Source organism: Anser cygnoides, chromosome 25, assembly GCF_040182565.1.
Source record: "Anser cygnoides isolate HZ-2024a breed goose chromosome 25, Taihu_goose_T2T_genome, whole genome shotgun sequence".
In the NCBI taxonomy this organism is placed as follows: domain Eukaryota; kingdom Metazoa; phylum Chordata; class Aves; order Anseriformes; family Anatidae; genus Anser; species Anser cygnoides.
In genome coordinates, this window is record NC_089897.1 from 1,871,825 (window position 1) to 1,899,140 (window position 27,316).

General features: G+C 46.1%; 1 protein-coding gene across 2 annotated transcripts; it reads right to left on the bottom strand.

Moving 5' to 3' along the window:
- Positions 1 to 675: 675 nt before the first annotated feature.
- On the bottom strand, positions 676 to 27,316 carry SRPK1 (SRSF protein kinase 1). Of its 2 annotated transcripts, XM_066983105.1 has the most exons (16): positions 27,004 to 27,316; positions 26,832 to 26,892; positions 15,449 to 15,567; positions 14,143 to 14,251; positions 13,709 to 13,796; positions 13,421 to 13,508; positions 11,847 to 11,953; positions 11,041 to 11,206; positions 9,966 to 9,991; positions 9,260 to 9,473; positions 8,554 to 8,982; positions 7,009 to 7,109; positions 5,978 to 6,085; positions 4,548 to 4,617; positions 4,023 to 4,115; positions 676 to 3,254 (listed from the first exon to the last, which is right to left on the bottom strand). In XM_066983105.1, exons 1-16 carry the CDS (start codon positions 27,299 to 27,301, stop codon positions 3,070 to 3,072), a joined length of 2,262 nt encoding a protein of 753 aa, XP_066839206.1. In that variant the 5' UTR covers positions 27,302 to 27,316; the 3' UTR covers positions 676 to 3,069. The 2 variants fall into 2 exon arrangements, with proteins under 2 accessions (XP_066839206.1, XP_013052462.1); XM_013197008.3 differs by lacking the exons at positions 26,832 to 26,892; positions 27,004 to 27,316 and adding an exon at positions 18,979 to 19,726.

Genomic DNA, 27,316 nt, shown 5'->3' on the forward strand with positions numbered 1-27,316 from the left:
GAGACAGGGAAAAGCCCTGACTGTGCCCCAGATTTTCCCTGCGACCTTTTTTTGTTTGGAAATACCGTGACAGCCAATTCCTCGCAGAGCCCCCAGATCAGCTTCTCACGCCACCTTTAGACCCCAGCAGGGAAAAGCACAGCACCACTCTCACCCAGTTAACCCCATTTAGCCCTAACTTCACACCCCGCCCCACAGCCTTCACCTGCACGGGGCAGCACACCACCCCCCCCGGCGCCAGGAGCTCTCACTCACCTGGTCAGAAGGCAGGACCAACCAACACGGGCAGCATTTTTCACTCCTAGTTGCTGGAATTTGCTGGTTCCTGCCGCAAAGAAGTCAGTTCGGTTCTCACGGCCGCCTTCCAGCATTACGGCTCCCCCTAACGAAGTGGTTGGGAAGGTTTTGTTACGAGACCTTGCTAGGGGAGAGAGCAGAGACGACACCGTGTGTGTGGCAGAATTAAAACCAGCAGCTTTTAGAATGGCAGAACTGCAGCAGTTACCCTGCTATCAGCTCCTTCCCCCTTTAAAAATGGGTTACAAGTCAATCAAAGATCTTGACCAACACCATCAAACAGTCTCGATCCAGAGAATCAAAACCCAGTGCTAGCTAGCAAAGAAAATTGAACCGAAGGGCCACTATCTGAGGAAAAACAGACCTACAGAGGGAACATGAGGAATAGGGCTTATTTATTAAATAATCTGTTTATTGTATGGCTTTCACAAAGAAAAAAGACAAAGCACCCAAGTAGAAAGAATAAAAATGTATTTTCCTTCAGGTTTTAGACTGACACAGCAAGTACAAATCCTTTAGTGTGAGCACTTTACGGCAATTTGGAAATTTAACAAACCCCCAAGTGAACGAGCACACGGTACAAGACTGAATCCCGACAGCTGCTTCCGCAGGTCTTCAACTCCCGAGCTGGCTCCAGCCTTGGCTCCCACGGTAAAAAAAAAAAAACGTCCTCCTCCGGGCAGGGGTGCCAGGGGGAAGGGAAGGATGGGAAGGGGCTCTCCAAGTGTGCAAACCCCTTCTAGGAAAAGTTCTTTAAGCAGCCAGCCTGAAGTACACGAGACGGGGTGACCTTTCGAGACAACAGAAATCATTTGCCCTGCCAATGTAACTTCACAGTACGTGGACAGTGGGGATTTGGGAATCCAGTCCTGTCTGCAGTCCTCCTGTAACAGAGATGGAAGTGACACGCAGCTGGAAAAACTCCAGGTGAAAGGGGGAAAAAAAAAAGTCAGATCGGCAGTTCCAAACTCATTTGGTACGTTACCTTCCTTTAAGTCTAGATTATATGCATAGAGAACCTGACCTACCCCTACAAGAACATGCAGCATGATTTGCGTTAATCAGCCCAGCCAGGCACCGGGCTGGAGGAACTCTTTAAGTGGATTAAACGACCCCAAGGTTTATGAATGAATTCTCATGAACCTGGATTTCCAACACACACACACACACACACACAAAGTGACGTGTAACAGCGGTCTTGGCAGCTTTGGCGACGGAAGCGTCTCGGATAGCATCTGCGCGGCCTCCGGTACGGCAACTTCTGTGCTCTGAGAGCTGCCACGAATCCAAAGGCCTGTTTGGTCCAGGGTAAAGATGTGCCTCTGAAGTCTCAACACTGCCAAACGTTGCTCGAGAGTAGGCTACGCTGCGTCTGTAACAGGAGGGGCAAGGCTCGAAGGAGCCATCGTAAAACTAACAAACGCCACAGTGATTTAACTTTAAAAATTAACCCACTCAATTATTACATCCAGCCTCCTCTGAGAAGGTGATAGAGAAACCCCACAGGACATCATTAGTTGGGGGAACTCTAGAAACAGCTAATCCAGTATCGATGTGGAATCCTCTTCCACCTCTCCTTGTGCTGACGCCCCAGAAAATAAAAGGCAATCCCATCCTGGGAAGTTATTTCTGAAGGTTATTTCTGAAGGCCAGCACCTGAAGCAAAATTAAAGGAAATCTTTACTTTCAAGCACTGAGTTCTGAAGCCAAGGGCTATAGTGTGGCTGTAATACCGATGCTGCTGCCCTTTCTTGGAAAAAAAAAAGCAAACAGTCGAAAATTGAGAGAGAATACGCTGCATCAGTGAAAGCCAATCTGTCACTGGTACAGCAACCACGTCAAGCAAGGCAAAAAAAAAAGTGGCAGAAAGGGATAAAAACCAAGAAATTTACAGCTCACTGAAACGTTAGAAGTTGCCTGCAACAAGGCTACCTCTCTGCAGCCAAAGGGTGCGCCCATCTGTATGCTGAGGGTTGTGCGTTCGGTCAGTTCCAGCTTCTGCTCATTTTCCTTGTCACCTTCTAGTCACAGGCTCAGGCATTAGAGAACAAGGAGAAAGCATCACTGAATTCAGAAACTATTCTGACTAGCTGGACACAGGAAGGGGAAAAGTAAAGGGACAGGGCACTTCAGAGGAAGAAGCAAATGATACTAAAAAAAAAAATCTAGATTTAAATAGCTCATTTCAAGAGATTTAAGCAGCTAGAACTAAAGAAAAATTACGTGACTGGAAAGCAAAGAATACAGCAGACACCTAGAAGATGATGGAGGATTTTGAGGTCTCTGCTCTACAAGGAACTAACACCGCCTCGGTGCCATCTGTTACCTCTCACCCCGTTGTTAGCTACCGGGTGAACAGCGGGAAATGGACTCCTGAGTCAGGGAGATGAGGATGAGTTCAGACCTTCACATCCCCCAGCGATTTAGCTAACGGAGCAAATCTGAGCACCGGTGAGCTCACATCTGTAACAGACAGCGCGTATCGGTGAGGAGACTCAGGAAAAGCTTCGTGTTCTGGTTAATTAGTCTTTGGCGAAGCCCAATCAAGGCAAAACGCAGCCGATGCCCACTGGCTGAGGGGAGCCCCCAGTGAGTCACACAAGCAGCCTCAGCAGAACGGGTTAGGTTTATCTAAAATCTCGGAAGCCTTGAAGGAAGAACTTCACACTGAAAATGAACAAGGGAAAAAAACGGCTCTGGGGAGGGGCAGCTGGGTGTGTGTATGCTATGCTGTAAACCGGAGTGTAGTGCTGTGGCATTGGGTCGAAGCCTCTAGGAGTTAAGCCAGGGGTGCCTGAGACACTCTGCTGCCGTCGCTCTTTTCTCCGGGATCAGCTCCAGCATTGGTAGTAAGAAGTCTGTGAAGGCAGCTGCCTCGTCTTGGGACCACTCGTATTTTTCCACCAAGACTTCAAAAAGGCCCCAGGGCTTCAGTTTGGTGATGTGCTTCAGGTCACCTGAAAGCCAAGACAAACAGGTTTCACTTCAGCCATTCCGCGACCACGACCTGCAGGACATGCCAAGCAGCCAACAGCACAGACCGAATTCAAAAACTCTTCCAATCAGTTGAGCACAGGGAAGATGCAATTGTGGGGCATGCTGATGAAAGAAAAATGATACTAAAACCACTTTGCTATCTGCTTTTGAAGATTGTTCAAGACGTACTTTTTTTTCTTTCCTGCTTTTTCTGATCCTATATCAGCAAATATTATTTAACTTTATTAAATCACCAGTTATACGGTTTGACATGACAGATAAACATTGTGCCACTGACTGGAATACACGCTGTACATGCAGCACTGTTGGAAGAAGCTAAACACTACTAATAGAAGTTGATTTTTTTTAATTATTTATTATTTTTAAATAGAATTAACTAAGCCAAGAATTTCTTCTGGGCTACGTAGGGCTTTAAGATTAGCAACAAGGTAAAATGTGCCCTTAGCAACATATCTCAGCATTCAAGGCTCTAGGTAAGTAATTATAATGGAACAAAGTTGTCTAGTGAAGACTTTAAAGATGAGTACATATTTTATATAAATATTTTATATAAAGATGTATTATATTTTTATAGCAGTTAGACAAGAATGCCTTATATTTAGCTGCAGTTTTACAGAGAAAGCCTTTCGTAAAACAAAGGAAAGACTTAAAGATTTCCAGCAAGGCATTCTTGTGTATTTGGGGTGTGGGGCAAGGGGTTAAGTGACGTTTGCTTCATTTCCTTTTACCTTTTTTGGTGAAAAATTCCTTGGAATATTTTCCTGCTAAAATGAGCTTGCGAGGTATTTTCCCCAGAAGTTCTATGATCAAAGCAATGTGATCTGCATTTTTTCAAAAGAGAAGACAATATGACATCCACACAAGACAGCTCTCTCTCTATACCCCAGTTTCCTTCCCTGGAACATTGAAGACAAAGATGCTACCTCCTTCAGAAGTCACTTTGGGATGCACCTGAAATCAGGTTACAACACGCAAGGACAAAAAGTTAAGAGGTATGGTGGGGGAAAAAAAGGGGACGTTTGCAGGGATGATCAGTTTGAGAAGCTAAAGAATCCAGGGGTTAAAGGAACAGGCAACACCAGAACAAGAACTGCAAAGAGTCAAGCACAGTTGTCCCTTAACATCAGTAATTTGGATAAATAATCTTTATGCAATGGGCCTTTACATTGCTATCCCACAAGAGAAGGCTTTTTCTGAAGAAGGATCCTTTGCCTTTCATGCCCCATTTTAAGAAAAGACTTAGCCAAACGTACCTTCATCCCGTGAGTAATCTTCTCCAGAATGAGGCTCAAACAGATAGTCTCCTGTTGCTAATTCAAAGGCCTAAAACAGAAACAGGCACATTATGTCACTTTAATGCACTTCACACACTGTTAGAAGCACTGCAGGTTGATTCTGCGTGTCTCTGCCAGAAGCATGCTGGACAGAAGCAAAGTGGTCAAAAGAATAAGCTGGGAAATTCTAATATTCCATTACCGTCTTAAAATGAGCCATTACTTCGTAACATTTTAATAACTGCATTAAAAAACATCATAGGCACATCTATAATAAATTTTGGATCGCACCGTACTACAGTAAGCTTGTGTGAAATTGTACAAAATAAAGGCTTTTCACATGCTTAGCTTCTCTTTTGTCTCCAGAGCATTCTGCAAAGTGCTGTCCAAACTCTACCGATATTTTTACAAAGCTTTCCCTCCCCAAAACTTCCTATGTTAGAAGGACATCTTTCAAACAGCTCATCTCTGAACATTCATCTATAGACATGAAAAACATGTTTGAAATGAGGAAAAAACCTGGCATTCATTTCCACTTACCACTCCTGAATTCCATGACACATTTACCCTTTACATATTCACTTAACAGTACCTCTGACCTTCTGTATTCTTAGTTTTCTGTAAGGACTGCTGTAGAAAAACTATTGAATTAGGCACTCAGAGTAACCACTGTAATATTTTGGCCCCACGTCCTGCAGAGACAACATGCCCCAACTGCATTCCATGTTTACCACATCCATCAAAATCACAGAGTATTTTCCAAGACAGCGAAAAGGACTTCGCTCAATATTTTCCAAGCTTAAACTATAAAAGCCAAGCTGTAATTTGTAGAAAACACAGAATGGAGACACCAAAGAGGCACACGCAGTAACTGACTTTTTTTTTTTAAATCACTACCTTTGCCAGCTATTACAGGAACAGCTTCAGCCTTGTCTCAGCATTACTCAGATTATGACTCCAAACATGCAGAGGATGCATGAGATTAAAATACGAAATGATACTAAAGACATCTGTGAAACAAGACTGGATGCAGCAAAAAAGGCTCTTTATATGAAGACTATCTTCAAAATTACATAGTTGCTTTGTTTTTCCAAAGAATGACATTACAGCGTAGTTGTATTTGAAATCTGCTGGTGTTGTACAGCAAAACCCTGACTTTCAAGGGAAAAGCTACATGTAGCAGAAAAAAATAAACCAATTTTGGTATGGAAACATGGTATTTCGCAAGTCTGGATGTTGGCTGAAATACTGATGGGTGGGTTTTTTTGTTATTAGCAGCTTTTTTCCTTCTTTTTTTTTTTTCTTCCAGACTTGGCTAGTGATTCAGCAGTCCAGAGTGCACAGCACATGAGTTTTTCCCCAAACGCTCCAGAGCAGGGGTCTGAAAGCCCCCGGCTGACACCACTCACCATACACGCTGTGCTCCAGATGTCAGCAGGGGTGTTGTACCCCGATCCTATCAACACCTCCAGGGATCGGTACTGTCTTGTCTGGATGTCTTCAGTGAAGTGCTTGTGCTAAACGGAACAAACGTTTTACTGCACAGCTGGAGATGGTTTAAAGGAAAAGAATCAATAACCTGGACGGCCAGACCAGATCAAAGCTCATTCCCATCACACTTCAACTGAATTTTACATCTCTGTTAAATATTTCCATGTATTCCTACAAGCACGGTTTAAATGGTCTACACGAGACACCCCTTAAGTAAAAATCTGGCAATTTAGAAGCAAAGCAAAGAGGCAGAGTAGGGAAGACAGTTTCAGAGTCTGCACCCTCTCCTACCAGATCATGATAGAGAGGCCATGATCCAGCGACGTGAAGGCAGGTAAAGCAACACAGGGACAGCAGCCTTGCCAGATGCTGCAAGCCTGCCATCGACCTGAGTTTGAAGCTTTCCTTTCCTGTAAGACCTCAATTATTTTGCCATTTTAAAAGCCATATGAAATAGACATTTCTCCCATTTGAAATGTGAAACACTTAAAAGCAGCACAGGGCAATCATCAAAGAATAAAACCATTTACGAGTCTCTTTCATGTGCTCGCAAATCCAGTGAGATGGTTTGACAAGCTAATAAACTACACAACTAGGCGCAGAGCAATTCTTTTCAACTTCCTCCAGAGGAGCTACAGACTCCCTCAGAATTTTCACATATGCAGATTTCTACACATTAGACGTGACGCTGTTCAAAGGCCTATTAAGAAGTAATCTAATGACCAGAGGCACCCAAAACACAGGCTGAAGTCTGATGTTATAGGACAGCTTCTTTCTTTGTATCCCTGCTCCCCGCTTCCTCTTTTTCCCCCCCCAACGATTTCAAATTATCACAGCTCTCACAAGCAGGCATAAAATAGAATCTATTTTATGGATTCTTTTCAATCTCGGCATACTGCAAATGAATTAGCGGGTTTAAACTGTCAATGTAAAAAGATTTTAAACTTACCACCCAGCAGGCATTTCCGAGGTCGGCTATCTTCACTTTAAGCTTATCTGCATTCTTGGGCTCAAGAGGATTAAGAAGGAAATTCCCAGCAGTCGATTTTCCTAGAGGCAACAAGTACAACAGCTGATTAAATCTACATGGACAGTACCACCGTCTGTCATCCAAATCCTACAGCCCTATCCCCACCCAGGAGAGATTTTGCTTTCAGATCTGAACTTTTCCCTCCCTAAAGCCTGCGATATAAAAGTCAACCTCAATCTATGAGCAAAAGTCACCACCATTAAGCAGAAGGGCAAGAAAGCATACGCAGGAGTGACTGTTTTCCAGCACAGACCTAAAGGTTGTCTATATCAAGACAGGCTTTTTAAGTAAGGGCACTGCCAGAAGTTAAACAAGCCTCTCAACCCTTAAGAAGTCTTCCCAAATCCTTGAAGGATGGGAGTCCACAGATAATAGCATCTTCTTGACACAGCCATCAGTCACTGCAGAAACACAGACGGTTACAAGAGCTAAAGTATATATTGGGAAAAACCTCAATGGACGTGGTGGAGAGCAAAAATATTAAGTCACTAAATTACCTCCAGCTGTAGCTCTCAAAAAGCAATTTGGGAGAGAGTTGCGAGAAGCAAACACACCTAGTTATCTAGCAGGGGCACCCAACTAAACACTGTCCAAATTTCAAAGTCTAAGTTTCACTTGCTGCTTTTTCACACGATTCCCTAGCAGCACTGCCAAGAAAACGCTACAGAAAAGTTTAAAAGAGAATTACAAATGTGAGTTTCTGCCTCCTTCTCCATGCAGATATACTTGACCTGACCCTGACTCGAGGATACAAAAACAGATCTACCAATTGATGCAGGTTTTTAAACATGTTCCAGGTTGTTTGTTTTTAACTGCAGTACATTACCGGGTATCGTATCTTCTAATCCTACAAGCTTTGCAGCTCCCACACACGCCCACAAACAAATCATATTCAAACAGAATTATTGAAGTGTTCTTCTTCCCCTACGCTGTATAAACTGTTTCAGTCTGCTTGCATTTCCAGTTCTGGGAAACCATTTACTCATCTCAAGTAACCGAGAGCAGTTAGCTTTTACTCCACGGTACGAACAGAACAATCAGAACACACTTAACTACTTATCCTATAATGTAGCAACCAGCGACAATTTGTAGATTTAAGCTTCAATTTGTAGATTTAAGCTTCTAACTATAGCGATACCTGATATAAAGGAGGGAATGTTCCTATAACAAAAAACAAATGTATAAGCACATTTGTCGTGTTTATCAGCATACTGAAGCAGAAGCACTTATGCTTTTGATAGTCAAAATTAAGGTACGGCTACAACTGGAAGGTACAAACAGCAGAATGTCTCGGGGTAGGACTGTCAGGTAAATTACTCCTGGCAGGAAAAGGTTCAAAAAAGGTGGTTCTGATCACTTCAGCCACCAAAATGGAGGTTTCTATTAATATCTGATGAAGTGTTGTGATACAGCTCCCCCACATCGAGGAGAAAGGAGCCCTTCCTCACGCGGCTCCTCTTGTACCTTTGTTATCTGATGGGCTATTATTCTCATTCTCGTCCTCCGAAGGGATCTCTGTCCGGATGCTTTCTTGCAAATGGCTGATCTCCTGCTCGTTGAATGATTGCTGCTCGCTGGGCGTAGGCTGACACACCATGGAATCCTCCGAAACTAAGGGCACGAACGAGTCCGACATTGTTGCTTGAGGCCTGTTCTCCGTGTCACCATTTCGCTGACTGTAATTACAACTATGGAAGTTCTCCTTCTTCTGGGCGTGAGGGTGATCGCCACAGTCATTGGCATTGTGAAGGTCATCCTCAAGTCGCACAGACCCCTGGTTGCCAGAGTCTGGGAAGTCCGTCATTTGTATCACTCCGTTGCAATTTATTTCTGTTACGCACTTTTCCACATTGCCTTCCATATGAATAGACTGCTCGTGCACAATGACTTCAGCTACAAGAGTGGAAAAGGAGAAGAGCGTGTCTAAACAAAGTAATAGCTGAAGCTGTTCAAGAAGGCCTCAGAAATACATAGCTCTCAAAATATAACTCTACACAATCATTCATTTATTTAGTTTGAAAAGTAAGTTTTCCAGCTTCTTTACATGAGTAGAATGCAATGCAAACATGTTAAATGATAACGGCCACCTCTCCTAAGAATGCCCACTCTACTCATGCCATTGAGTGAAAGAACACAGCTCTGCTACTCCAGCAATACTTTAGGTCCATACCTGTCTTTTTGCCAACCTCTTCATCTGGTGGGCTAACTTTTATGAGCATTTCCAGAGGGCTCTGAGCTTCTTCCTCCTCTTCAGGATGCGTCTGCCCAGGGCTTGCTTCCTTCTCCATTTCCTCTATCTCTTGCATTCGCTTCTCTAACAGCTCAGCCTGACGTTTCTGCTTCTTTTTCAACTTCTTTTTCTTGTTCTTTGACATTTTGTCAGCCTACACAGAAGCAAGCAGGGAAATTTGACTTAGTATCTCATATTTCAATAAATCTAAGGTAAGCCAAGTTTTACTTTACTCTAGATCTGAGAAAGCAGTCTGGGATGAAAACTCCGGAGACAGTTCTCCTCCCAGACACAAAGCAAATATTAAGCTTCTTGGAGTAGTTGTCTTTTGCTCGTCTCACTGCATTTATGTCCTGAGAAACCAACAGTATTCACCAAATGAGGGATCCCAGACTCTACAGACAGTCAAACAGACCTCAAAACCACCAAAGAGATTTATTTGATGGTGTTATATTTGAGACAGACCTACCTACATTTCCAAGACAGCATTGAACCTGGTGCTTTTGTCTACAACACACACAAATCACGCTTTTCCTTCTGATCTTATTATAAGGTTGATTTTCCTTAATGCCGACTGGATTATGAGACAATGCGGGTGCTACTTAGAAGTTGACAGATACTTACACATGAAAGCTGTTACACTTACTGGTTTTGGCTGTGGTGCAGTGCTCACTGAAAGGGAAAGCAAGAGCAGTAAATCAGTATGTTTATATTCAAAGACTGCAACTAGATTCTTATCTTAAGGTGTTTTCTAGGTGATCTGGTAACAACACTTTAAAGGTATCAATCAGCAGATGTTACTTTAAATGTTCATTTCTCTATGAAACTACAGCAAGAATTAAAAAACTGAGAAAACATTAAAAGAGTAAATGCATAATTAAAATCACAGATTGCACACTTGCTTGACTGATACCGAAGACTTACACTTCCTGTCATGCAGCTTCATTTGCTACACATATTATGCATCTTACCGAAAAGAAAATGCAAACCAAAACATTAAAATACCAAATCTAAGGGAGTTTTCCTAACCTAACCCAGCTAAGCTATGTTGCAACAAGCTCAGCTAAATGCTGATGTTCTAAAATTAAGACCAGCAGAGCCTTCCAATCTGCACTGCAGTAGCTTTTGAATAGTACCCGCAGGTACAGATGGATATTCTCAAGAGGAACAATTGAAATTTTGCCCTCAGCTCTTTAGGGACCTCAGCACATCAAGGAAGCTGTTCCTGTTAAAAGTTTTCTGACTTCTGCGAACTGACAGCTCTAACACGTAAATCACCTTGTTGAGAACTTCCCCAAATGCATTTTCCAGCATCATGCAATGAAAGGAGATAAACCTTTGTAGAAAACGCAAGAACCACCTCACTACATTTTTCACTCTAGCGGTATTCTGAGTGTGTTAGCTTTTATGCAGTGTGTTCTATACAAGACTGACTGTCCTACCACCTTATCTATGCCAGATAGATTAAAAAAATACCTGCATTAAAAGCAGCTGTCAGCATGAATGTATCCTCCCTCCATTTTTCTTACATTAATGACTACCTTCCTGAGCATCTTCGAGGTAAAATGACTAACTACACAACTTACGTTTGGCTTTTGCAAGTGTTACTCGCATTATTGTTCCACTGTACTGAATTTGGAAGTTTTCCCTTATGAAATCAGTTATGATTTAGGGGGTGAGGAGGGTTGGGGGAATAGCACCAACTTTTTTGAAAAAAGCACCTGCAGAGCCGGATGGTGGGGGAGCCCCAGATCTCTGCCACTCTGTTGCTTCTGCAGCCAGCCTGCGGATATACTGGTCATTCACACACAGCAGAATGTTTTCAGGTTTAATATCTGTATGAATGATCCTACACTTCGTGTGCAAGTAATCCAGCCCCTGAAGAACCTGCAGACAAGAGAGAAGAAAATCAACTATTAGAAAAGGCAAGGAACTCTAAAACTGCCCGTAATGGTTAGCAAACCTCGAGGAGATTTTTGTTTCAAAATACTCCACGTTAGTGTTAACGTGACCAGTGGTTATTAGAATTCCAGAAAACACAGATCTGAGTAAAGATTTTTAACTATGAATTTAAAATGGTGCCTCATAACTTAAGTTACTGCAGTTGAAAATAATATTTTAATACCCCACAATAAAATCATACTTTCCTCCTCCCCTCTACCTCACACACAGAAAGATGTTTCTTCTTAGGCAACCAGCCAGTAGGAAGAACAGGTTTCTCTTGCTTTTCCCATCCTTAAGCACTGTACTTACTGTGACAATTTAAGAAAAGAATTACTTGCACATGTGAGGGAAAGAAGAGGGTAAAAGCAAAGCTGACCTCCTATCATGGTTTAAGTGACAGAAAATATGTATCTGTAGCGGGAGGTTTTTGTAGGAGAGAAAGGAAATAACCCAAGAACAACTTTGTTGCATGAGAGACATACCCCTGATTTTTAATTTCTGTTTTCTTCTGAAATTTTTTGCCCCACCATGAAAGAGTTCTCAGTGGGTCGAGGGTAACAGCGCAGTCAGAACCAGAACATACCTGTTTAATGATCTTTTTGACACAAGGGAGTGGAAGCCCCTGGTAATTTGACTTGATGATCCACTTCAGTAGATGATGCCCTAGAACTTCAAACACCATACAGATATCTGGAACTAAGTCAAGGAAAAAGATGGCCATCCTGACCCAAGGAGCCCTAAATTCCCAGGACTAAGGATCAAAATAAGCCCATACCAATCAATTGTTTCTGCATTAACGAAAACTCATCCTTCTGACACAGCTCAGAGCAGCTGCACTCCTTAACAGCAGCATCCCATTACACACATCAGTGTTTTACCCAAAACCTAAAATACAGAAGGACAGAGCTGGTTACAACAATGGTCCTAAAGCAGCAGTAGCAATCTCCTGCTTTGGGTGGAAGCCAGCTACACAAGCAGCCATGCATTAGTATTTCCTACTAGTATTGAAGCAGCTTCAAGCCAACAATGTAAGCTTTGGAACTGTTTAAACTCTTGCCCCGGGCAAAACTCAATGCCGGATCTCTCTGTACCAGCAGCACCTGAAAATATAATCAAATTTCCATTTCATAAGTCATCCTCAGAACAATTAAATTACTTCCTCCACCCTGCTTCATTACCAGCAAAACAAACTTTTTACAAGCCTGGACTCCAATAATATTTACATTATTTGTCTATAAGATCTCAAACAGTTACAGTCACTACTGACACGTTCAGTAGCGTGCTTTTGCTTTAACAGCCACACTTGTAGGATTTTATTATACTAATTTTCTTCTACACTTGAAGGAAGCATGCGTTTCACAAGTGAGAGTAATACCTCAAGTCAACATTTGCTCGGTGCTAGGTTCTGGAAAAAAGTTGAGGAAATATGTTACGGGGCTACTTATTTTCAAAGAGCTTTAGAAAGTTTATAACCTGCAGCCTGGTAGTTTCCACTGAAATAATGTTCAAGATGCTGCAAAGCGGGAAGATACAAAAAAAAAGGCTAACTTGCAAACTTTAAGGATTCATTATTACAACTTCCCACAAATAACTGCCTACTAGAAGGTTATTCCCAGAACCGCAGGAGATTTTTCAAAGCAATACACTTTATACCTCTTGGTATATATACCTTGGTAAAGGCCAAGGTAAGATGCTACCCTAGCTAGAAAACCACCTTATCAAGTTACAGACCGCGTATGCGCTTGCTATTTTTAATTACTGGTCCTGACATTTTGTAGTGCTTTAAACAAGGAGTTATTACGAGGCTGCCTGCAAAACTAAAGGGTTGAGACAGATGGGCACTCTTGCCACAAAAGGTACCTTGGACATTACCTCGGTCCTGATTCAGAACTGAGATGTAGCCACGCCAGCAGCTCTTAGGTTGAAAGCATGACTAAGCAGCACTGTCTCTGTGACTTATGCATATTACGTCAGGCTCAGTGGCCGTTCCAGCTTGGAGCTCTGCAGGCAGCTCTAAGGCTCACAAAGGGCAATGATTTCCCAGCAGGATTCCTCGGGCAGTGAAAGGGATGCAGAGGCAGTATTTACCAGCCCCTGACGTGATGGCTACCCAGGGAACTCCCACCTCTACGCCTTTCTTCTAAAAAACAAGGATACGAGAGCCATTAACTCCTGAAATCTTGAAGTCATCTAATAACTGAACAACTCTCTCTTTATTGGGATCGTTTGGATCACTGTTGCGGACCTGCAGAGAAAAAGAGGGTTAGTTTTGCATGCCTTAAGGTAATTACTAGGCAAGAATATATTTTGAAGAGCAGATCTACTGCAATAACGTGAGGTTCTTACCCAAAATATTTACTGCCACATAATCCAGAAAGATCAAGGATCTGACTAATCTGAACTCCCAAAAGCAAATTAAATTGAGCCTTGCTCTCAGGCACTCACCGATTTTAGCAACTTGATTTCATCCAGTGCTGTCTCTGTGTAGTGCTCTGCACTCTTCACCACTTTCATTGCCACAAATCTCTTCCCTCTATGCACACACGGTAAGTAAATTAGAGACTGTTAGCACTCATACACAGAAGTTATTCTCCAGGATCATAGTGAGTAGCTCTCGTATGCAAGGGAATTATTTACAAAATCATGGAAAAACAAGGTTTAAGGACTCTTGTGAAGACTTGGGCCCCTTTTTATTAAGCATCCATGCTAGTCATGTCTCGCAAAATGAACTAATATCAACAATGAACAATATTAAAAAGAAACTTCTGTATCAGGATATAGACAGGCACGTTTTGTTTTTATCTAAATACAAACAGATGCACGTTTGTGCAACCCTGGGGCTTCCTGCCAGAAACGCTGGCTAAGACAGAAAGACTTACTGGATGTCCCAGGCCAGCCAGACAGTGGAGAAGTGGCCCCATCCCAGCTTCCGAATCACGTGGTATCGTCCGTTGAAGAGATCTCCTATTTTCACAAGGTGATAACCACCTAGAAAAAACAGTGGGAAGTTGATATAGCAAGAGAGCACGCAAGTGCTGAAGAACAGGTATGGGGAACAAGCACCACAACTCGAGGCAGACTTATTTGATGTGTTTAAATATGTAATCATATAAACAAATGCAAATGGTTCCCTAATTGGATTTTGCCCAAACAAATATACAACATATTAGAGGAAGAGCAGTGAAGAGCTCTCTATTTGACTGAAAAGTATCTTTTTAATGAAACTGAGCTAGAATGACTGACTTTTCCTCCTTTTCAATGTAGATCGTTGCTGCAGCATCACAAAAAAAATTCTTCAGTGAAAGCACCTGAAGTTCACCAGGCTAACAACCCTTGGAAAATGCAGCTTATGAATGCTCTGAATATCAGCACTGCTATTGCATGCTCCTTCCCCATCAAGTGAGAGCACTCCAGCCAAGATCCCAACAGAGCTTCCATTGCAACTGCTCTCCTGCCTGAAAGGCACACTGACATTTAACTTCACAACTGAAAATAGGAAAGCTGTGTACTCCTAGCATCCCTCAGCTGGGGACTATGCAGGAAGATTCCACGGCTGAAACATGAACACATGAAAAGCCAGCGAAAGATGCTAGTTCTCTCCCATCCCTTGCAGAAAACAGAACTAGCAGAAGAACAGAAGTTCTAACTGCTCAGCTGAATTTGCATGATCAGCATTCCGGCTACTTAAAAAATTCGCTATATTAAAAAGAATAAGCCTGACCCTCTTGGTATTGAATTACACATTGTAATCTTTCCATTTGCTCTGTATTTGCAAACACAAAGTTATCTGATGCATGGTTACTAAGATGATGACTTTTTTAAAAGGAAAGAGTGAATAATTTGAAGTTTAGTTGAAAGCGGCATTCATTTTTTTTCCCACCATCAGAAAAACGACTGTCTGCTTTTACTGATTTTGAAAGTCTTCTGGCACAGAGAAGAAGCTAGAAGCGTTGAACATGCACTGAAAACAACTCTCCAACTCAAATCTTGACTGACAGAGGCTACCTTAGAGAACATTTCTCTGTTTCAGGTTAGCTTGAGAGATGTGATTATCTTCACGCAATTTCAAAAACCACTTAAGATAATCAGAGATGGTCTTATTTTCACTCCCAACAGCAGGTAGGAAAACTAAGGAAGGTCTCCATTACACTGAAAAACCTACACCTCAAACAGGTGAGTTCTCACCTTTACAGTAATCATTTGGATCCTCTTGTTCATCGTCATCTGATCCCAGGATTTCCTCCTCTTGCTCTGGAAGATCGTTCTCGGAGTGAGCAGCAGGGCCCCGGTGCTGAGTGTCGGGTCTGAAAGAGAACAGTTAAGTCGCACACGTTACACTGCAATTCAGGAGCTTACGTTTTATAGAAGGGATTGCTGATAATAGAGATGCACTCCTCAGCCTTCAGATAAACTGGTTTTCACTTACCTGCTTTTAATCCTAAGGTAGATATGAACGGCTTTTCATACACTAGCGAGAAATGCAATTTAAGGTCCTGAATTCACTTTTATAGTAGAATAAAAAGAAAGTCCAGACAAAATGGTGAGTTACAAGCTTGGCGATTCCATGAAAACGTTAGTTTCTTTTATCTCTTATCTCTCTTTTATCTCTTTATCTCTCTTATCTTCTTTAATCTCTTTCTCTTTTCCCTTTAGTCAGTGAGGATTTTTCTACAGCTAATTAAGATTTTGAGATGCTATCTCACCAAACCTGAAGATTTACATGCTGGCGAATGCTATTTTGAAGACCAGCACCTATTTGATTTTTTTTTCCAAAGGACTAAGAATTAAATCTTGTTTTAGAACTTGTACCCTTTGCCCTCATCTAGACATGAAACGACCATTTAACAACCCTTTTTCAAAGGCTTCAGAGCTCTAAGATCACGAACATTGCCCTTGATTCCTCCAGTTCTGCACCCGAGCTCGTCTCCTCGCCCAAGGTTCGCTGCAGCTCTGAACTGCGCAGAGCGGGAGCACAGAGATGTTCCGCAAATCCTCCTGAGAGCTTGAGACTGGACAGGGATTGAAATCGGGCACCGAGGGGGTATTTTTTTTTTCCTGCTCCTACATTCATAAATAAAACCGTTAATTCTGCGTCTAACTTGACACCAAGGGCGCAGCTCAGTTCCTGCACACGAAGATCCCACTGGCAAAGGCCACCGCAGTGCCCTCGTACCTGGGCACTGAGATCCCCGAGCTAAAACCCACTGCTGTCCCTGCCGTGCCCCGATTCCTTCTTCTCAACAGCACACAGCTCCCAGCCAGCCCAACGGTTTATAACAGTTTATAACACGGCAATACTGAAATAGAGAAGGTATTTACTTCACAAAGCCTTGCAGGGAACGGTCAATTCTCTACAAAGTTTAATTTTCAATATCCTTTTGTAGATAGCAAGCGTTTGTAATGAAAACAATGCCTGTAGCTGATGTGTATTGGCAAGATTTAACGGCCAAGTATTGCACACCAACATTAAGCTTCCTTTTCCTAGAAGTACAATCTTAAAAAAAAAGATGGAGTTGTCCAAAGAGGTGGGTACCAAAATTTATTTCTTTACAGCAGTGACGTACGAGCACAAGATAACATTCTTCACAACGAGCCTGTCACTGTGAATTAGTGGAAGCTTCCTGTACTGAAGCTATTGTTCCAGGGAAGCAGCAGATGTAACTGATGCCTTCCACCACCCTCCTTCAAACGCACCTCATTTTGCTCCAAGGATTAACTGGTGAAACAGCCACTGGTTACGCCAGGGGATACGCTGATGTACGTGGGCTTTTGGATGCAGCTTTCACAGCTCCTACCTTGGAGTCGGGCGTCATACCCTGGCCGTACCAACCGACCTTCAGCTACGACAGAACCGTAGTATTTCATTTTGTAGCGGTCACGCAACAGAAAGCACGTTCAGCATTTACCTACTACGCGTGCACTCTGCTGAAATCGCGTATTAAATACATTTCTGCACGTGAGATCGATGTGTATCTGCCATACCTGCAGAGCACAACAGGAAGAGATCACCCTTTTTGATCCGACCACGACGGAATTTGCAGCCATTTACAACAAGGGACTGAAGTTCATTACGTCAGAGACGCACCACAACGTCATCCCCGCCACAACCGCACCGCCCGGCGTTTCCTTTTGGTCTGCTGTCAGAGCTACCAAGCCCTGGTTCAGGAATTCAGGAACGGATGAGCAACGCGGGGTCCTGGTCCTGAACAACACAGGACCGCCGGACAGACAGACCTGCTGCTGCTGTCAGGCTATCGAGACATTTATCAGCTACCCCGGAGCTTGATCCAGCCCCAAGGTGGCTTGTAATAGATCTTTCTTCCCCCTGTGAGCCACAGAATTATGAATTGGGGGTAAAAAAAAATGGAAAAAAAGTCTTGGAGGCCAGAAATGTACTTTAAAAGCGCTGCACTCCTACGGGGACAAGCAAAGTACAGTCACACCGTCCCCACATTAGAGCAGGGAGGCAAGAAAGGGCCGCGGACAGAACGGCTGAAGGGGAGACTGGATGCTAAGATCTATCAGACCCTATGAACAGGGCAAGGAGCCGCAGGGCAAGGAACTGGATAGAGAGTTTAAGGAGAACTGAAGCCCAGCAGCCACACCCGTGGCACAAGCAGCGAGGAGTAATCCTCCCAGTGCTGCTTCCAGATTTTTGTAGCCGTGCAAGACGCAGCACAGAAGGACGGACTCAAAAGCAGATTCATCTTCCAAACCAGTGATGTGGACAGAGCCATCACGCTGCCCCGCCGCCCCGGTGCTTCTCGGTAAGGGGAATTTCACGCACGAAGGAAGAAGGTGCTGGAAGCACTCGAACCCAGCCGCTCGGAAGCTTTCTGCACCCTCGCAGACGGGGCTGGTGAGGCACGCCGCCGAGAGCCCCGCGCGCAACGCCGCCTGCAGCCCCATCCCAGCCTGTCCCGGGGAGCCGGGGCGATTCCTGTGGAGCACCGGTTGGCATAATAGGTTATAAAATACGAGAGAGAGCTGTATTCAGGTCACATCCATTCCTACAGCGCTGTTTGCTTCATGAAATCATCTCCAGACCCTCTCGTTTGTTGCCTTCCTGGGCAAATTCACCAGGTATCATGCCACCACCTCCTTCCCCCAGCGGCCACACCAACTGCAGACAGGGATTAAAGGAATCTCGATCGGTGCAGATCGGCGTTAACACCAAAGAAAAGCTGATGCACAAACCCCCGGCCCTCAGCTGCCTGCGTCCCTCACGCAGGCAGCTCTCCAACAGGCACAAAAGGCTGCTAAGGACAGCAAAAAATCCCTACCCGGTATTTAAAAATGACAGCAGTTTCAGCAATATTGCAAAACAAACAGATAAAAAGCCTTTGGGAAAAACTGGTTAATGGTTTACATTTTAAAAAAAATCTAGTGGTTTAGGGTACTTTTTTAAAACCACCCCTGTTCTACCTGAAAACACTTCTATCACCTTTTACTTTTGCTCCCTCAATGCACTGATTCGTCATCAGAATTCACTGGATTTGCAGTTTTTCCCACAACTACAAAGCAGTATTTTACCGAAGGAGATAGAACAGCAATACTAGGGCAAAATGCCAGCTCTTTTATGGAATTCACAGGAACCTGTAGTGGAGACCCCCCCCCCCAAAAAAAAGTCCTTATTCTCTCAGGACTGCCTGAAGAACTGCAAGTCACGAGACAAAAAAAACAAAAAAATAAATAAATGAAGAGGGGGAACCTACCTGCACGAAGCGCGGCCTCCCATCGATAAAGATATTCCCGGAGCCAGCCCAACCGTTTTGGAAAGAGCCATCAAAGCTCAGGGGCCACGCTGCCGGGGAGGAGAGGGGACATGGAGGGCAGGCGGAGGGGCTGCTTCTCCCCGAGCGCAGCGGAGCTTTGTGCGAGGGAGGCGAGGGCTCTGCCTCCACCACCTAGCTGCAGATGCCCAGCACTGCATTGCAGGTAAAGGGCCTCGCAGCACGGCTGGGGGCTGCTCTCAGCCGGTCCCTCCCGCAAATTTGGTGCGTTGGGGGGCCGGGCATGAAGAGATACGTCTCCTCCTCTTGATGTTTACCTGCGTCGATCTTCCCTCTAATGAAACGTAGGGATTCGCTCAGATCCTTCGTTTCATCTTCCTGCACAAGCCGGTTTTATTTGCCTATGCGGTGGCTCAGCGGATTCAAAGCCGGGATGAAGCTGATGGTAATTGCCGGCAGCCCAGCCCCTTTGATACAGAGGTGCCGGTACGATCACACGGGAGAGCAAGGGCGTTCAAAGAAAAAACGCCTTTTCTGAAGTAATTCCAAGCCTCTCCCAACCAGGGTTACAAGAAAAACACATCCTTTACGGTCAAAAGCAGCATAAAAAGTTGAAGGAAGAGTCAAACCTTCACCAGATCTTAAAGAGAAGCGAGCATTCTGCGCAGCGCCAGTCCCCTCTCATCTTCCTCAGATGATGCAGAAGATCTCCTGGCCATCTCCTGGCCCTGTTCGGCCTGCTCGTTTGTGTGAGCCGTGGGGAAGCAGGTCAGCAGCAACGCGACACTAGCAAGTAATAATTTAGAGACTCTGCTAGGAAGGGATGGTGGTGAGCAGAAGGCGCTCGGAGGCCGGCTCTGCAGTTCTACACCGAGAGTTTTAAGAATTAGATTCAGCTGACTCCATACCTGAAAAGCTCGCTGCATTAAGAGCTGCCAGAGCTCTTCATGGTGGAAGAGGTGCTAGCAACACGCAGGTTTTCCTCTGTGGACACCGTTTTGCTCCTCGTTCATTGCATTTATCGCCCAACAACCCCGCTCGCCCCTGCGATGCACAGCGGGGACAGAGCAGCCGCGTGGAGGAACCACGGCTTCGATCGCTCGCTCCTTACAAAGGCGTTCAGGGAGCTGAGAAAAAACTTGTTTGTATTCCCTCGTCTGTCTCCCCAGAGAGTTGAGAAAAAAAACAGATTTGCATTCCCGTGTCTGTCTCCCGTGGGATCACTTCGCTGGCCCACCCACTAAACGTAAGGTTAAGACACATGAAGAAGCCCTGGTCGCACGAGGGGCGCGCTCTTGCAGGTTTGCTCCGAAGCAGGCTCAAATAGCCAAAGCGGGGAGAGCACATCCTGCGGGTGAGCACAGAAAAAAGGGAAAAAAAGGGAAAAGCGGCGCTGTTCACGCTGCTCGGCACCGGCACTGCCTCCGCACGCAGCTTCGCTGCCACAGCTCGGGGCGTGTTTCCTCCACCCTGGTAACTTACGTACCAAAACGCTTGGGAGAGGTGCTTGGGTCTCCTATTCGAGGCCAGCGACTTCTTCAAAAGAAGGCTCTTCCCTTGTCCTTAAAACACTGGAAACACGCGCTACGCTTCTACCTGCTTTGAAGGGATACAATCCGGACCCTTCCTGCCCTCACCAAAGGCAGCAAATACATCTAGTCCAAATCACTTTTGTCACACCCATCAATCTCACGTGTGAGCAAAGGAAAAACGCTTTCCTTAGTCCTTCCCTCCACCTCACATCGCCGTGCCCTTGGTATCGAGGGGTCTGAAGCCGTCTGCAGGAAGCCAAGGACGATCGCTTTCCTAAGTGATTTTTACGCCGCCGGCAGCACTAGAAGTTGTCATTCCTTCTCCGGGAGCTGGAGTTACACACGTGAAACTTCCATCCTTAAACATAATTCATTGGTGAAATTTAAAGCGATGAGCAACCCGGCTCACCCCGTAGGACCAGGATAAGAACACCCTAACGCCCCTTCCACCGTAACCACCCGCCCAACGACTTCCAGGGCTGTAGAGCAGGGCAAGACCTTGCTTCGAGTGCTGTCAGGGGTTTCTTGTTTTCATTCGGGGGGAAAAAAAAGAGACCTGAAGCTCCATATGGCGTGGTGAAAAGCCCAGATTTAAAATCTCTCCCCCGTTTTCACATCTGTGCATCAAGACGACGTGTCTTTAAGGGAAGCGAGCTTGCCAGGCTGCATCTCATTGCTGTTCCTCGGTGTGCCCGCAGTTCCAGGACCGTGTTAAGGCACATCGAGGCAGAAGCACGACTGCTTCTGCTGCCAGCCTCCAACGTGCTTACCTGAAGGAGGTCTGCAAGCAAATCTTGCGTTCAATAAACACCGCCACTGTCTAAACTCAAACTCTGAGCATGAATTCAGGTCTGTATTGCAGAAGTGCTTCCCTGCTTGTGTACACCTTACCCCTTCTACTCAATTTTCTAAGTGTTTGAGGGAATTTGGGAGAAGCATATGTTGTGGGGGAGCTACGAGCCTATACCCCCATTACTTTGTAATTAGGCGCAATTCATTCGTTCTCCCACCCCTACTTTTCTGAATAAAGAACTGGCAGCGGCTGCCAGGACGGCGGATCTGCCGTGCTTGCTGCTGTAGGTCAGTCGCTCCAGAGCTAGAGCTGGAAATCGAAGCAACGATCGTGGATCATCGCTGAGAACCTCCAGGACCAGTTTGGGAACATTTCGTTCCAGAAGAACTGAAAGCAGAGGCACCGAAACACACTTTTGTTTAGCAGAGCAGTGGGAGTTCAGTCTGAAGGTAAGTAATAATGAATTTCACATGACAATGCCGCCGATGTACAAATAACAGAGGCAATTAAGTTTCTCGCTCCCCATAGCTACTCCCCCACAGCAGCACTTAACGAGCTGTTTGGAGAAGCGTCTGCCATCCCAGCTACACAAACCCAGGACTTCCATGGAAACCAGCAGAGCTTACGTTATGTCCTGTCATGCTGAAGTCTGATCATCGCTTCTGGATTTGAATGAAAAACCTCGTGGGCGAGGCATCAAGTCCTGACTCTCGATGTACGTTCAAAATACTTACAAAAGACGTGGCCCTGGTATTAATTATGAAAGACAAGTGGGGAAAACAACCTGAGATGCCGATCCCAGGCAAAGTCTTCAAGAAGCAAGAGGAAATGAGACTTCAAGAGGAACTGCAGTGTGCTGTCAGAACTCCAGGGCTCTCCAAAGACAGCAAGGAGGTGATAGGAGCAAGAAATGCAGTAATAAACTGGAAAGAGCGTAAAGACAGAAAGATTACCAACTTCCCGGTCTGTCTGCATCTAGCGATTCTACTGTTTTTCAGTTGCAGAGGAAGAACGACGCGAGGCTTCACCACATGACAAGAATCTGGCCAGAAGATTACAGATAATTGTAAACATCGCCTTGAAGATGCTGAATATCACATCCAGCTGGGAAGAGGGAGAGGAATCAGGGCGGTGGCACTGCACCAGCTGAACTCTGCCGCTGCTCTCCCTCCAGCACCAAAGGGAGCTTGAAGAATAATTTAAAGCCCTGTGAAAAAACATCTCCCACTCAGCAAAGCCGGTAAGGATCAAACAAATTCATCGGCGCACTCCGAATGAGAAGAAAGCACTGCAGTCACGCACCTTTCTCAGAACACACCACACGTTACAGCCGTACGGCCACCGTTACCTTTGCAGTTATTTGTGCCTGCAGCAATAACACGTTCTGCTCCGAGGCTCACTCAGCTCAACCCCCTCTCTCCCTACTCACAGAACTGCTGGTTTTGTGCACAACCAGGCCAGCTTTTCCTGGAGCATAAGTCACTGCTAAAGCAGGACACTAGGCTTGATGAAACACCCAGTTAACTAGACAGCAGACAGACTTGTAGCCTACTTCTAATAACACACTTATTTTCTTCAGTTCAGGAAAAATGAGATATAATACGCAACTATTTGTTCTGTTCCTTATTTGTTTAAGTGCTTTGAATCTGGACAGTTATTTTTCAGCCTAGTTTTTAAGCCCTGGGTCTTGATCGCAGAAGTAACCCGGAGTTGTTTTTTCCAGGACAAAGAACAACTTGATCATGGAGTGCTTGCAACCATGCAGACAGAAAAAAGCCACAGACCAGAATTAAAAGTAAAATATTACTAGTCACAAGCGCCTAATTCCATTATAAATCAGAGCCATTGGGAAAATGCATCTGTAGTTGTATTTCTGGTCAAACAGAAGCATAATTTTGTATCAAACCCCTCATCTTCCCCACTTACTGGGCTCTCGTTCACACAGCACGAGTCTCACAGCGTAGGAAACGACACTTTGAAATGAAACTACCCAAACGCACGTGCCAGCATCGCTTCGGGCAGTTATCAGCCCTTCCACCTGCACCAGCGCTAACTCAGAGCAACAGTCCCATCCAAGCGGTACCCAGGGGGCGTCTCCAAAAACCAAGCCTTGAGAAAGCCTCCTGCTAGCCCGCGCTGCTGCTTCCCGGCACAGAGAGCGCCCGGGCGTTACAGCCACACGTGCTCCGTGCCACCGGCCCCGCACGGCAGCAGCCGCCTTGTGGCTGACGAAAGCCGGAGCTGTCGGCACACCCGTCGCACCTTTCTGCCCATCCAGCACCGCTCACAACGCTCCGCGACGCAGGAAGGGTGTTTTCAGCTCCCTAGAAGTCACGGGAGGAAAACCAGCACCAGAACCGTCCCCAGGAGAGCGCGGCGCGGCTCCCGACTTCTCCAAGCACTGCTGCAAACGGTGCACCTAGCAGCACGTCTGCTCAGCTCTGAGGGGTAAGTAATTGCCTCAAACCAAGAAACGCAGAACTGTTCCGGATTTTGCACAATCAGGCAAAAACAACCACTTGAATTCACCCCATCAGATCCAGCCGCCTGACAAGCGTATGGTTAAACTTAAGAAAAATTTAGTAAGAAAAAACCTTAAGCCTACAAGCTCTTTTTGTTTGTTTTGTTTTGTTAAAAAAGGCTTTTTTGAACAACTTTGGGAATCACCTGATAGTGGCAGAGATCTTCCCGCCTCACAAAATGATGAAGTTAATATATCCCATACTTTCCAGATAGCTTTCAGCAACATTATCTTTTGGCAGCAGCCTATGTCGCGGTAGCCTACATGCCAAACTCCCCACGGTGTATTAGGGACTAGAGCTTTTTGACACGTGTATTTCCTGACACTGATAAATAAGAAGAAGACCAAACAGAAAGTTGTCTCTCGTTTTCTAGAATGAATTTTAAACAATTTAAATTCTATTTCCTTTATGATGGAAAAGACAGAGAAGAAAATGAAATAAATGTCTCCCTCATGGCCACAAAGCAAGCCAACAGCCAGCGTTAGACCTCAGGGTCTCCCTGTAGTTGGGCTTGCTTTTCATCCCCCAGCTGTTCAGCCGCCACTCTCCCTGCCCTCCCTCCTCTTCCTCCTCCACTCTCACAGAAACGGAGCTGGGCGACCGGTTCGCAGCCACAGCAGCCTCCCAACTCCGCAGCAGCAGAGGCAGGAGAGACGATCGGGCTAGGAGAAGCTTCCTAAAGAGATTTGAAAGAGCTGGTTTAGTGATTCCTCCAGACCACCAGCAGATTTGGGGTAACTTACTGGAGCAGGAAGACACGGGTACCTCACACCCTCATATTACCAAGCACCTTTTCCAGCTCTCTTTCTGCAGAAGAGAACATTGGGATACGCACTCACTCTTTCATTGCTATCAAATAAAGCTTTTAAAACAGTAGGACAAGAAGTCAGAGGAACAGACTAGGATTCCCAGAGAACAAACAACTTGGTTGACCTTGCCATTAAAAAAAAAATCTTATAAATGGAATTGTAATTAGTATTTGCAAGGGTTTACTTTGTTTAAACAATTTAGCCTGGTCTTCTCCGAACCTAAATAGCTGCAATTTTCATTACTGAATGATGAAAAAGACAATTTTCCAGTTTTATACTATGCACAATTATTTTAACCTTTAAGTGTTGTTTTCCTTGTTTTTAGCCAGATTGGATCGACAATAAAAACACAAAGTAGGTATAGTTCGCTTCCAAAGTGAAAACAATTTTGAATTGCTTTAAATCCCTTCAGAACATTCTTTGCCTTTTTACTTACCCACGAGGCAGTTCCTAACACTCGCCAACCCTAATCTTCTAAAAATCAGCTGTTCCATGTAGGAGAAGCTACAAGTGATCTGACCAAATGCCATCGAACACGGAGGACGTTTCACGTGGCGTCAAGTTTAGATTTTATGGAGAAAGCCTTACAACAATGCAGTTAAGCTTATTTTAGAAGATTTAAGCAGAGCAGCTTTGTATTTAAATAGCGTAAACGGTTCTGCAGCTGGGCCTCCAAATCAGAGGCTGACGCCGGGTCTTTTGCACTGTGCAACGTAAAGCATGAAGTGCCTGCGAGCTTCTTTAACTGCCAAGGTAAGATCTAATAAAACAGTGCTAGAAAACAGAGCTGAAGCATCTAGTTTCAGAAGGTAAGCACAACGTTTTACAAGCAGTATACTTCTCCCCTCAAAGCAAGGTTAGTGGCAAGATCAAGCAGCAGCACTGGACAGGACCTGCCCTAGCTATGCGGTTAAAGAGGATTCTTTATTTATTAAAAACACGCCGGCACTGGAAGCTATCATTCAACAACTTCAGGATTAACACGTAAACAGTCCTTGCCACTGCAAACATGGTCAGCATTGGTTGCCTGCAGCTGGACGAGGAAAAAAAAATGAAAGTAGGCAAGAAGAAAATGAAACACGTGATTATTCATTGGGAAATTAGGACACAAAGATCAAGGAGAAGCTCTTCAAAAACTGTGCTAAGGTTATCTTCAAGAGATACCAGAAAACGTACAAAACAGTGGGGAAATACAACACGCATCTCCCAGAGAGAGAGTAACGCTCTTCACCCCTCAGAGCCCTGCCTGAGAACAACCGAACCTTTTGCTGGAGACAAAACCAACCCGAGAAGTTCTAAAAAGACGTGGGATTTGTCAGAGGAAGTGACTAAGAAAGCGCTACGGGTCTGAAGACAGACACCCAGAACCTCCCGCCCACCCCGAGCCTCACTTCGTGCACCAGCAAGCGTAAAAGCTGGCGGGTACGGAGCTCCTACAGAAATAAAGGGCATTTACAGAACGGGCTCGGGGATTTACATCGCCGCTCACTGGGAAGGAATCCGTAAGCAGCACTGAATGCAGCACTTAGGGCGGCCCGCTGGAAGCCGTTGTTTAGCGTTTAGTCGAGATCCTTTAATTTTTTCCTATCTGCATCCAGCCGTTCACCGCACAGAAGGCCCTGCAGGGTTCCTGCGGTGGGAAGGAAGCCGCACGAGAGCATCAAAGTTAGAGAAGGACGCGAACGAGGCGCTCGGCTCCTGCGATAAGACTTTAAAAAGGGGGGGGGGGGGGGGGGGGGGAAGGAGCAAAGGGAGGCCGGTGCCTACCCCCAGCGGTCATGGGGCTGCTCTGAGGGGGGGGGAAATGGGCACCTACAGCCCCGGGCTGGGGCTCGGAGCCCCCTCACGGACCTCCGAGCGGCTCCAGGCGGCTCCGTTACCCCCCGGGGCTCCCCCCAACGGAACCACAAGCGGTAGGGGAGCGGCGGGGCCTCCCCGTCCCCGTGAGGAGGAGCCGAGACCTCCCCCCACCCCGAACCCGAGCCTCCCCCCTTGAGGCCCGGCCTCTCCCACCCCCCTGGAGGCCGAGACCCCCCCCCTCCGAGGCCTCCCCCCCGTTACGGTCCCGCCAGACGGTGCTGGGGGGGGCGAGCTCCGTGCCCCTCCCGCCCGCCCAGGAGCCCCCTGAGGAGACCTCGGGGGGGGGGGGGGGGGGGGGAAGGCCGGGCCCCCCACTCACTTCCTCTGCGCCTTCTCCTTCTTGGCCTTGGTCCGCTTCTTCCGGGCCTGCAGCGCCAGCACTGCGGGGAGAGAAGGAGAGGGCGGTGAGGGGGGCCGGCAGGGAACCGGGAGGGGTTACCGGGGAGGGGGGGGGGGGGGGGGGGGTTCGGGGCTCCCCTCCCGGCCCGCACCTTTCCGCTCCATGGCCGGCAGCCCCGTGGGCCCCCCGCGCATGCGCGCCGCCGCCTCCCCCTGCGCCACGCCGGGCCGCGCCGCGCACGCGCCGAGCTTCGCGCGCCGCCGCCGCCGCCGCCGCCGAGCCACCACGCCCAGCGCCGCTCCTGGCTCCTCCCCCCGGCCCGAGGCGCTGCTGCTGGAGGCGGAGCGAGCCGCGGAGGCCACGCCCCTCGCTCGCTGCAGGCTCCGCCCCCGCTCGCGCGCCGCGGGGAGGGGCTCGCAGGGAGCCGGCGCCGCCTCCGGCAGCGGCATGGCGCGGGGGGGGGA